The 13,082-nt window shown below is 44.9% G+C and overlaps 1 protein-coding gene across 2 annotated transcripts in view; it reads left to right on the top strand.

Annotated features, from left to right (window-relative positions):
• The window catches only part of LOC135993286 (vascular endothelial growth factor receptor kdr-like), a 132,566-nt gene that overhangs the window by 26,094 nt on the left and 93,390 nt on the right, over nucleotides 1–13,082 (top strand). For both annotated transcript variants that reach the window (XM_065643016.1, XM_065643018.1), the window contains exon 2: nucleotides 9,654–9,750. In XM_065643016.1, coding sequence (XP_065499088.1) covers nucleotides 9,654–9,750 — 97 coding nt within the window. The remainder of the gene's footprint in view (nucleotides 1–9,653; nucleotides 9,751–13,082) is intronic.

Consider the following 13,082-nt stretch of genomic DNA (forward strand, 5'->3'; position numbering starts at 1 on the left):
GCATGCAATAATGTGATTAACAACTAAAAAAAAAAAAATTACCATATCATATGCACACAGAAAAGATCGTATTTTTTTTTAATCTGATGGCTATTGTCACTTCAATAGAAAAAGATGAGAAAGGTAAAGAAGACCTATTGAAAACTTTTCTACTACTGCTCTAATTGAGAAGAAGTCCATGCTCTTTAATGAAATATCCAGTCTGAGAGCTTTGCCCTTATCCTGAGTGTGGAATAAAGGCAGCCCCTTTATTCCAGGTTAAAAGTCCAGTATAAAGGTTAAAACTGAGTAGGCATAAGAGAGAAATCACTGCTTGCATCAATGGAGATTTACTACTTGTTTTTTTCATGAGAGGTCCTGGCTCATATCAAGATAGATTTCAGTAGTGACTGACTCTTTCTGTGCAGGTTGGGGAATAGTTCTTGGAATGGAGTCAGCACAACAACTGCTTTCATTATTTGCAGCTGTACAAAACAAATAAGTTTGAAAGAAATATAGAGAGGTGCCAAATCCAATCCCATTGATGTGTGAGTGAACACAGCGTTCAGTGCTGCGCTGTGACACACATGAAGTCCATGAGTTACTGCTGTTGACTTTTCAGCCTTACATGTCACCTTTGATAAATGAGCTAATCTGCTGATAGCTACTCAAAATAATACAGCAATTTAGTTAAAAGAGTTTTAAAACATTCCTTCCTTAGCATCTGAAACTTTCTAAGTAACTACCCACCGCATACAAATTACCCTGCATGGAGCGATTCTGATTAAAGGGAAGTGAACGTCGAGTTTTGACAAGCTGGAGTCATAACTCGATCCATGGTTTACTGCCTATAGCTATGAGGAACTGTTGGGCAGACATGCAATAAAAATATCCATCTATCTATCCATCAACACACACATGTGCTCCCAGGAGTTCACCTGTGGTGACAATTCTGAGTTGACAGAGGGACACGGGGAAGCCTGCAAAGGACCCAGTGGAGGCAGATCTAGATGGCCTTCTGCCATCCCGTTTTCCTACCCAGTGCTCTGGAGAAAGGAGAAATCTTGGTTAGATTCACTTCCAGATAAATGCTCTATTACATCTGTCTGAAGACTGAGTGAGCAGTAAGTCCTCATTTGTTGAGTCCTCTGGGAGGAGGTGAAGGGCTGGTAGAACATGGGCAGTGCTGGATTGCGGTGAGAGCAGAGGGTGAACCCTGGGGCACATCCACAAGCACGGAGGTACGTCAGGCTCGGGCAGGGGCTGGTCCCCATGCTGGTTTACCCAAGGGACCAACACGTGTGCTTCTTCCTCCTCTCACTCCTCTGAAGAATGTGCCCTCTCCTCAGAATGGTCAAGTCAAAGAAGAATGAGAGCTATGTCTGGAGCGCCTATGAAGTAATCCTGTCTGGGAATCATTGGAAACACTTACATCTGCAACCCGAAAGCTTTTCTCAGGAGACCATGTTGGGGGAGAGGCAAAAACAGTTTCATACCTCGCTTTTTTTTTTTTTTCCCCCTTAAGTCTTTAGAACATAGTGTGGTCTCATTTTTGTGTGTGTCTTGTTCCCACTGGGTCTGCATATTTGCTAATCATGGAGATGTGCCAGGTCTTCTCTTTCCCAGAGGAATTGCCATAATTTGGATCAAGAAAGAACAACGTTCCCAGCCTTTTTTCCATCAACATGAGATTACTGCATTTCCTAAATACTTTAAACTGTGCTTGAGTGCATGGCAGATGATTGCAGATGTTGCCACCTCCTTTCCCAGATTTCATGTTTATTTTATGGATGTAGATCTAAGTTCTCCACTTGTCATCCAGTTACAAAGAAAGGACGTGTCCCCTTGCTCCATAACTCAACATAAGCACAGGGTGGTGATATCTCTGTCATTCCTTAGGACTCTATACTCTACAGTGCCAGAGGGAAAACAATGGCTGTGATTAATGAGCTGCTGCCGCCAAAGACCAAACAATTTTGACCTAGAGTTGCTTTCTGTGACCTCTTTCCATAAATCTCCAACTGATACAGCGATCCACATCACGGACACCCAAGAAAGCACATGGCATTGTATGTTCAGGGAGTTGCCTTTGAGCAGGTGTAGCCAAACTCCAAAGGTTATGTTTTGATTAGAGAAAAACAGAGAAAAGTTCCTGTTAATTGACACGGGGGTTTTTAAGCGTCAGCACACAGAGCAATAAGGTGGCCTTGCTAAAGGGTTTCTGCTGATTACAGAAGGAAACCAGAGTGACCCTGTGCCACTTCATCAGGAAATGCTGATACATCTGTGGGTGAGGAAAAGCCTTGTAGGAACAAATCCCAAGAGTAAGGCCAATGTCTTATCTTTAAACACTTACTCTACTTAGCAGTTGTTTTTACTGGGCTGTTGTTGTTGTCTCCTCTGCTTGAGACTAATGGTTTAATTTTTTGTTGTTGTCACCAGAAACACACCCAACCTACTGCCTCTGGCCGAGCTACACAAAACTTCTATTTGTGGCAGACAGAGCAGCAGAATGGGTGTGAATTACTCCCCTTTCTCATGAGTCAGCTAAACAAATACAAGCTCCTCTGGCCTGGAAAATCAAGGAAAACATGAAGCCTGTTGCTTTGCCAGCAGATGCTCTTGAGTTAACACTAGGATTTGAATATCCAGAAAGAACCATAACTATCTCTCCTGATGAGCTGGTGATTGCTAATTTAATTTTGGATGAACTTCTTCAGCTTCTGTAAGAATGGAAGCCTTGGCTCTTGCTTACGTGTTGCTAGTTCCATGCCCACACATGGCATTTTGGTTGCAAGACCACTCCGGGGAATTCCTGATTATTTCTAGGTGGAAAACAACAGGAAGATATGCTTCTTGTAACTCTTCCCCTTAGACAAAGAAAACAGAAAATCTTTAAAAGTCACCGAACCATTTTCCTCAAAAATAATTCCGCTTGAATAGCAGTGATGTAGGCAAGGGAGACAATTCTGACAAAAGATACTGATGGGTATTCAAGGGACCCGAGGGCCACGTGGGCTCTGCTTCTCTGGTCTAGATGATGTGTTGGGCTTGCAGGGCCAGCAGCGAGGAGCAGAGCAGGCTGTTGATCAAAGTGAGGTGAGGTCCTAGTCCCTGGGCAGTGCCATGGAGAAGCAAGCTGCAAACAGAGCACAAGCTGGACTTTCCCATGCACTTCCCAAGGACAGGCTTTTCAGGGAGATTATTTTTTCCCACTACAGTCAAGCCTGCTTCTTAGGTCCATTAATCATCTGCTTGCTATTTGGTTCACCCTCCAATTGTGAGAGTTGTCACATGTCTATGGTTTGGATTCCTCTGCAAAGGTGGTGGATCTGCCTTTTTTCCGTTTGCTCGCTGCTTTGGGGTAATTTTTCTTGATTTTGCAGTTATCTTGGAAGTATCGTGTAAGTGAGATACCTGGCCTAGGCATGGGGAGAATAGCTTGGCTACCAGCCTCCAGCACATGGAGCACTTGTTAGAGTGGCATCCTACCTCATGTGAGACTAGGACTGAGACAGGGTCTAAATCCCTCTTCATCTCCTCCTCTAGGAAAAGTAGTTCAGCAGGGAATAAACCAGTGACCTTCAGGGCTTTGGCCTGTATCAGCAACAGATGACAAATCACAGCCCCCCTATAGTAAGTGCTGTACAAAAGCATAAGAAGAGATAAAGGGTTTAAATCTGTACAGAGAAGTTAAATTATTATCCTCGATATACACATGGAGAATTGATGCTTAGGAAGGCAAATAACCTGATCGAAACCAACTCCTTGAAGAAATCAGGAGAAAAATGAAATGGGAGAGAGGCAATCAAACCACACGAGGTCTAGAGGATGTTACCCTCTAACAACCCTTTCTGACCTACGCATTCCCCATCCGCAGCCCATCACCGGGGCCTCTGGCCCTCTACTGACTCAGTTCCCATCAGGTGGTTTGACGTAGAACTCACCAGCCAACAGAAAAGAAGAAAATTGAGAGGTTTGGTCCTCACCCACGGCCAATATCTTCACCACAGGAACATCCCTTCTTCTTTGCTGGGAAAGTCAATGCTAGCAATAATATTTCATTTAAAAAATTTTGCATTTTGAAAAGAGAGCAAAAGAGATTTTATTAACATCAATGCGTGACTCTAGCAGAATCAAGAAGTGGATGTCCTTCTCCTACCCAAATTCACAACAAAAAGGGAGGTGGATCTTTTTAGTTATTTGCTACTGCCTTTTAAAGTCTTTAAAATAATAGAAAATTACTCGATGGTAACAAGTGAAAGCTGATTCCAGGGGATGAAGACTTAATAAACACACCAAATATTGCAAGGCTTTTGAGAAAATAATGCTGGCAGTACTGTTGTCTCTTCTTTTTTCATAGGAGGTAACCTTGAAATAAATCCTAAAATGATTATAGGCCATTGGTTTAGACACACACAGCTTTTCAATGAATCCTTGAGCTTTCTAATTCCAGTGAAAACAGGATTTCCTTGGGGATATAGTCATGAAAATACCCTTTAAGAAGGGTACCTGTTCATTTTTCACGCTGTGTGCCTGTGATGAGGTAGCCTGAGAGCTCAGAGGAAAGCACATTGTCTCTCCTTCGTGTCATTTACTGCTGCAGACACAAAGTCATGGGGAGGGACTGAGCTTCACCAGTTTTGCCCTGGCAGGCAGCACAGGTAACAGCTCTTCATCTGCATGATCCCAATTATTGGTGATCACCGTACGACTGGTGAACAGGGCCACGCACACTGCTCATAAGGCCCCCATTGATTCCAGAGTGTTTCCAGAGCACAGATTATGCTCCCAATCCAGGCTCTGATTCAGAAATGCTTTGAGGTAAACACATCTTACAAAAGTATCCCCAATCTATTGCCAGCAATGAACAAAACAGTTTTAAAATGTTGAGTATATGCCTCTTCCCTTCTCCCACTAAAATAAACTCTAGAACTCTGACTTCCAGTCCTTTCTAATGGGACCTGATGTGTCCTAGGGCCCAGCTCTATGCACAAGAGTGACTTCACACACATGAGTAGTCCCTGGAGTTCAATCATGTGCAAAAAGCTATTTGTGTGCCCGAGTCCTTGTGGAATCAGGGCCTCTGTCTAACCTGCTTCATTTAGCTGTCAACACAGCAGTCTCCGGTTTGCCTAGCAATTATTTCTTTGCCATCTGACGCAGAGGTTAGGTGCTCTTTGTTACTGCTCTTTCAGCTTTCCCCTCCTCCGTGTGCCGCAGTGCCCAAAAGGGATATGTGGATCTCTTCATCAGAGATCATATTGACGCTAGCTGTCGCTACGTACGATACCTCGAGACGTTCAGCTGCACAAGCATTTGTGAGTGCTCTTTTTGGGGTAGCTACTGGGTAGCTACAGTGCCTCGAGGATGCTTGAAGGAAGACTGTTACAATAAGAAACAGAGATTAAAAATAGTTTTTATCCATGTTCACTGATGGTCCTAGCACGAACAATCAGGCATTCGCTTAGTGTGGGAGGGATCTCCCTCAGCCAAGGGAGATGGAGTTAGAAATCATCTGACAGAGATGTGAGGGAGGTCACACGTCCCCCTCTGCCTGTGGATCCTCCCACGTTTAATGTTGGCTGTGCTGCAAAATCAGATTATCCCAGGAAAAAACAGGTTTCAATATACTTTTCTTCCCTGGATAATGTATCAGTCAACCTTTCACATTTCACTCCCAAGGATTTGTGTGATTATGCTGTGTATGGGGTTTTCACCATCAAGAGCAGAATGTTAAAGTCTAAACTGAAGGTAGGAATAAACTCTTGGAATTAAAAATGGTGCAATGAGGCCCTGGACAGAAGGTGTGTCCTGACTCGAGGCTCGTTCTAGGGGTTGTCTTTAGCCTGGTGACACCACGCTCCTGGGTCTTGCTGTTGTCAACTTGTGTTGGCAACAAGTAATTGAGGGCAGGAAAATCATATCTCAATCCATGCCAGAGGACCCAAGGAAGGATGCTGCACCAGGTTCCTCAGCTGAACCGAGCAGCAGTGTTGGCTTCATGCAGAACATGGCAGGGACAGCCACAGTACCGCTGCTGCTTCCCGAGCCTTTACATTAATGCATCGTTCTGCAGAACAGAGCCTGCCGAGCATCTGCTCCTCTGCAGGGCTTTGCTGTGGTAATGACACGGTTGGTGCGAGTACTTGTTTTTCATTTTATGACCCTTGTAGCCCTAGAACAGGACCAAAATTATTTAGCAGACAAGAAGAGAATGTTATTTTAAGCCTGGACATTGTAATTTGAGCTGTGAAATCAGAACACGCTAGCTTCAACAGGACTTGGCTCTCCCACTCTACCCTGGCTAGGTTGTAGGTCCTGGTTTTATAGCGTACCACAAAGTACTACTTCAGGGAGATATTCTTTAAGCCTGAGAGTTTTTATATGAAGTGCAGAGCAGCTGTGAAAAACCTTTTTGGAGAACTGTGAACCATTTATCAGTTAAAGCCATAAAACTGAAATGAAATATATTAAAATATTGAACACTCATGTTCATTCTAAGAAGGAAAAGCTCTGCAACTAAGTTACATGGTGTAAATAAACGCCGCTTTTCTATGGGTTGCCAACATTGGGTTGACTTTGCCCTTTCCAGAACTAGATCGCACCTGCTTGTGTTTCACAACTCCTGCAATCCAGAGCTTATCAGCCAAGTAAGAGACCTGCACGCACTGTCCCAGAAGACTCAGGCTTTGTACAAGCTAAAGAGTATCTACCTGCAATCCAGGTTGCCCTGGCACCACGGAGCGGTGTGAATGAGAACCCAAAGCCAAACGAATGTCCGGGTGTAGGGCTGTGGGAGGCGAGGGCGGCACTGCCAGCGCGATGCAGCCTGTGCCTGCTTCTCCCTGCAGCATCCTAACGCCTTCTGAAAGCCACGAGTCTCCTCAAATATATAAAACAAAAATATGAAAGTGGAGTAGAGCCCTTTCTTCTCATCCAACAGGCCCTGGAGCTGTCCCCAGCTTTGCCTCCAGAAGAATAAGCCCAGCTTTAAAAGGACCACAGGAGGTTAAAATTTTTGTGAGGCATCATCCTGCCAGTTGTGGCGTTGAGGGTCCCGATGTAGCACAGCCCAGCCTTTTCCCCCACTACTCCCTCAGTTTTGCCCTCAAACTTTTCTCTCCAGTCCACTTAGCTTTGGCTCTGGTGTGCTAGAAAGGGCACACACTGAGTTTATATAAACGCTCTGTCACCTGGCAGCACCGATCAAATGCGTGTATGGCAGAGGAATTTCTCCTCTTGTCCTCCATGGGGTAGAAAAGCACTGAAGTTACACTTTGCTTTTTCTTTCCTTCAGCTCCCAAAGCCAAAATAAACTTTGAGAAAGAAGTAGCTCAGAAGTATAAACAGAATAATTGAAAAATACTTTTCTTTCTTTTAGCAAAAACAGTCTCAAATATTACAAAAGCCCAAGGGCTGCATTGCTGCGCGGTCACAGGAGCAGCTCAGGTCTGGTGCCAGCTGCCTGGCACTGGCTCCAGGCCCCTCCGACCGTGTCACACTTGCTCACAAGAGGTAAAATTCAGGTCTATTCAAAAGGCCAGCTCAAGCCATCAGCTAAGCCCCCGCTAAGCCCTAAGAACAACGGAAGGCACAAGACGAAAGAAATAAAGGATTATTTCAAACTCCAGGATTTTGTAAGTCGAAGCAGCACCTGGGTGAAGTCTCGGTAGTAGCTGTGTCCTGGGAGAGCTACAGGACTCTAACAACCCTCAGCTCGCAAATTAAATGACACTTGACAAACATATTCAAAGCCGTTGGCCCTTTTTTTGGTTGTTTTTGCAAAGCTCAGCACATGGTATTAAGAAACTGAAATACCTCAGCACCATGAACATGCCAAAGCTGAACTCATGTCTGTGTGAACTAGGTGTTTCTAGAAACCAGAGGGGACTTTGGAGTCAAGTGCAAGGATGTGTTTGCCTGATAGTGTCTCCTCCTGCAGAATTTGGGGCTTTTTCTGTTGATTCTTTGCTAAATGTGACGCTGCACCCTGCACGTGTCATCCCGAATGCGTTTAGGAACAACGGTACTTCTTAAAAGAAACAGGAGAACGGCAGGGCTGGACACCGCTGGCTATTTTGCTTCCACAGCACTACATGTAATAGCAGTTTTTAGGTAGGGCCATGCTAAATAACGTCACACAGATGCACTGGAGGGAGTTTGTGTTGGCCAGACTCCAACTTCTGATTCTGCAAAGGACTTGGTGTCATCAGTCACGCAAAGCTGGGGGCGAGCAGGATGTATCTCTGGGGCTGAAGAAATGGCCAGGCCTAGTTTAAAGTCTCAGCTAGAGGTCTATAGGAAGGGCCAGTATGTCTTGGACAGGAGTCCAAGGGCAGGATGCCCTTTGGGAAGGATTCTCTGGCACCGTGAGATTAGCTGGACTCGCTGGGTTACTGATGGGAATTTGAATGGCTCACGGAAGAACGCAGACTCTCCAAAGTGGGAGTGATTCACTCTCCACGCTGAGAGAATATGCCAGGCTAAGAGCATTTTACTCACATCCAGCAAAAAAGAGATGAGTTGGGAGGTGGGAGGCAAGAAAATCACTGCTTCATCCAGTTGAAAAGTTAAACCCTAATGTTTCTCTTTTTGCTAGATACGTTATCTTCACTATTCTGCTGAGAATAATGCCTCTGTTATAAGCCCAGCTAAAGATTTCTGGCTTATCAAGTTCAAGGCAAAGGAGAAGATACAGATTTGAAGAGGGGGGGGAGGGGGTGAAGAAAACATACGGCTTTAATGTCAGAGCTTTGGAAATTGAGATACTTATCTAAGTCTGTTTTCTCCTTTCCTTGATTATGTTACTTTGAATTTGGACAAGGAAACCAGCCTGGCCAACCTCACTTCTGCTTCTTCTCAGTTTCACTTTCTGAAAATTGTATTGTCGTAGATGTACACTCAGATATGCATCTCACAGAGGACAGTTTCACATTGAGAAGACATTTCCTGGGCCAGATTATGATGAGAGAGACCTTTATCACTACTGTCCTTAAAGACCATTGTCATTAGAGACCTGACAAGCCTTGTCACCCCAGCACTGATGATGCTGTCCCAGACACCACTGAAGTTTGCCCTGGAGCTTGACACCAGTGCACAGCCACGATGCCCACAAAGCAAGCAGCTTGCTATTTACTTCAAATGCAGTATTTGTGAACGGTGCTTTGGAAAACAGCAGGCTTTTGATTTGATTTTAATATAGCAGATGCTTCACAGTTGTGAATCAGAGTTGCTCCCCAGAATTATTGTTTTCTCTTCTTCTATTGCTTAAAATTTAACGTATGAGCTCACACATCAAATTATTTCCCAAAGATCTGACTTCTTCCACTTTTATATGCGTGTAAAATCCATTTGAAATGAATCTGTTCTCCTAGGAATGGAATAATTCAGTAATAAAGCTAGCTCTAAAAAAAGAAGAGAAAGACTATTAGCAGAAACGCAGGTGCTCAGTGTCAGAAAAGAAAGAGATGAATAAAGGAACCTAAAAACAAAGGGGATCTCACAATTAACTCCATGCTCAACTGAATTGCATGAGTGTAAATGCAAGCACTGTGTGGGCCCCCAAATTAGGAACTATTTACAAAACAAAAAGCTTGCTTCAACTGTATTGTGCCTGTTCCAACCATGCTGAATAGCTCGCCTAATGATGATTTCTTCTTTATTTGGGTCAGGTCTTGCTGAAGAGGAATTCTTTGAGAAACCAACGCTAAGCATTGCAAAAGACCAAATTGTCATCTTGCCGGGAGACACCCTAAAAATAAAATGCAGGTAAGGATTGCTCCAGCAACGCTGGATTTCCTCGGTTGTATTGATTACCTCGACACGGCTGGCATCAGTGCTGGTTACCCTCACGTGCGTTTCTGCACGGAGGAGAGTTTGACAGGCTGTAACAGAGCAGCGAGGAAAGTCTCAGGTCAGCATTCAGCTTGGCCAGATTCTTTATGTTGTCAAGGGGCTCAAGCAAAACCCTGAGTCAGCAAATGGGAAAGCTTATGGGAGGGGGGTGCACCACAATTAAGGACGCGTCTGGAAAATCCTCATCTGAAAACAGGTTCAGATTCAGCTCCTCTGCAGCTAAAATCACCCTTTCGCTCCCTGTTCGTAAGTAAATGACAAACAAGATCACCAGGGCATGTCATTAGCTCTTTACATATACACATACAAGCTTAAACTTCTTAACCTCAAATACCATCTAGCCTATAAGATGACAGTTAAATAAACAGCAGTTAATATGTGTATATTCAAAGACCTGACCTGTTTAAACATATCATATTCTTCAAATCAAAGATAACCAGGACTCATAAAGAAACAGACTGCTGATATTGTAAATTATGGCAGCTCTTCAGTTCTTGGCACAATGTGTAAAAACCAGCCATATGAGAAACAAGCAAAATTTTGGCAATGACGTGCATTTACAGGGAGATGATCCTCTGGAAATGGGGGATGTAGCATTTGGTCCCAGCTGACTGGCGCAAGACTAAGTAGAAAATACAAAGAGTCAGAGCACTTCTTGCTGTGGCCAACACAGATGCGTTTGTTCGGTCACACAAGAGGCCTCAGACTGAGATGTGTAGGTGTCACTCATTCCAAATGTGATTTATGCGCCAAACTACTGTGAGAGGTTGTTTTCTAATTTCTTCTGAGAGCACTGTAGGAGAGAAGGCTCAAGGTAATACAATCTATCACAGTTTCTCTCACACACACATTATTTTTACAACTTCTTGCAAAGTCCCCTTGACTGTAGCCACTACATGGATGGTTTCTTTCAATAGAAATTACTACAAAGAGTAAGAAAGAGGAGTGGGAAGGTGAATCTAAGCTGTAGTTTATGCTGACACATATGTCCCTTCTCATTTTTGTCCTAGTCTATTTAACTCATTGTTATAGTGAAAGGTAAATTGACTCATGCTGTGTACATTTGTGATGTCTTCTGGAGTGTAAGGCAGTTTTATCCCCAATACCTCCAGCTAGCCGTGTGGCTTATGGGGTCTAAACAACCTTACAGTGGTATTTTTAGCTTGGCAAGCAGCAAGCATGATGGCAATAAAGTTTAAACAGTCCTTTAAAATCTAGATGCAGTGCTTCATAAAGCACGTTATGTGGACATGAGTTTGGTGCAGTGCTCCAGGCCAGCTAAACCGACAGTTTTTAGCAGTTCTCCATCCACTGCCTTTTTAATCTATAGGAACATCCTATTTTTGTCATATCACCAGATGAATAAATAGATGAAGAAATTATTAGCACTTCAGTCCCAAACTGCTTTACGGATGCAAAGCAATAAATCCACCCGACAGGTCTGAGAAACAGGAAAATTTGTCAGCGTGCTGTCGTGTCAGCATGGGGAACAGAGGCCCGGAGCTCTTCGGTTCCTTGACTCAGGTCACGCAAGAGCTGGGAATAGAAGTTGGAAGTGAGATTTCTGCACTTGGAGTGCAAGATTCCCCGTACCAGGTCCTCTGCAGATGTCTGCCACCCTGCACCCCAACACAGCAGCATCTGCACCCTCAGAGTTGGCTCCAAAGGGAGCTCTGGGTCCTTCGTGGTTCCAGGGGGCATCAGGGCTGTGTGGAGCACAGCAGGAGACAGCAAGCCGAGGGTAACCCTGTGTGAACATCCCTTGTCCCTGCAACTCCATTCATTTGAGGTTCTGGGCCAAAGCTGCTCCGTGACTCCCCTCTGCAGATGTGTGAAAATCCCAGAGCAATAGCTGAAGTCTCCATCGCCCACCAGGATAAAATACGCAGGAGGAAAAGGTGGGCACATGTGAGGAAGCAGAGGCGCGTGAAATGCCTGACCTGCTCTGCAGAGCCGCTGGTGCAGATTTCCAGGCCTGCGCGACACCGGACTGGGTGACGGTAGAGGGGCAGGGACACGATGACATGCTGGGAGTTGAGTGTCTGAGGGTGAAGCAGCACTGATCCATATTGTTCCATACTCTGGGCCAGGAGTCCCATTTCTCGACAGCGGCGGTCATTACGTCAATAATGACGTTAGTAAGGTAGGGAAAGAGCTCTGGGCAGGGACCTCCACGTCAAAAAATAATGCATTGCTCTGAAGGACGGGAAGCTGGTCTGACGGATGAGGTGGGGCTGTCCAAGTAATGGTGCATCCAAAAAGAGGGTGAGGCTGCTCACCAGAGAGGATATTCACACTTCTCCCAGTGCTCTTGTTCAGCTACGTGCTGGGAATAACCTCAAGAGTTCAGCCTCGTGTCCGCATCATCTTCAGGAAGGCGACTAAAGGACGGGCAGAAACGGGGGCCAAGAGGATGTTTGTTTAAGTGTCACTGAATTTGCTGGCAAACGCGTTCTCTTATTGCACCTATCGCACCACTACAAAGTCACTGGCACAGAAAGAGCAGTTAGAGTTATTAACTAACTGGAAACTTCACACAGCTTGCTTGTTAGATACACTGGGTATTAGCATCTCGATACTGAGTCGATGTGTCTAGACCGGATTTCTCCCTGGCGATACTCGGTTGGGGAAACCAGAGGTTCTTACTCTTTCCTCAGCTCAACAAATGCCATTGGGTCAAAGGGAACTGACTGAGAAGGGGTGAGTCAACCTCCTGGCCTGTTACAGGGCGGCTTCTCGCTGCAAACACAGACAGACAGAACCGCCTCCCTCTAATACTAACTTCTTACCCAGAAAAATCTACAGACGATTACCCCCACATCCCACCAGTTTCCACGCCGACCACCAAAAACCAGTCTGCTACAAAAAGACCATAATCTTAATCTCACAAGCACATCCAGCATGTCCTAATGTGTCACCAGAGCCCTCCAAGTGCAGCCCAAGCCCAAGAGCTCCAAGAGCTCCTGCTGCCATGGGGCGGCCTGATGGTTCCAGCACAACAGGACTGGCGCACCTGGTGCCTGTTACCAAGCTAACGGAGATCGGTTGAACGCTCTCTTTGAGTCTTGCAACAGGTTATTAAAAAAGCTTTGCTTTTTGTTGGTGAACTACACAGAATTGCATTTGACATTAGCTGTGATCACATCTAAGACAATGAACGGGACAGGTGGGTGAAATGGTGGATCATCTGCCCTGCTGTCTTTATGTTCTGACTGCCATGACAAGATTAATTGGAAAAAAATGTG

This window comes from Caloenas nicobarica, chromosome 12 (assembly GCF_036013445.1).
Source record: "Caloenas nicobarica isolate bCalNic1 chromosome 12, bCalNic1.hap1, whole genome shotgun sequence".
Classification (NCBI taxonomy): domain Eukaryota; kingdom Metazoa; phylum Chordata; class Aves; order Columbiformes; family Columbidae; genus Caloenas; species Caloenas nicobarica.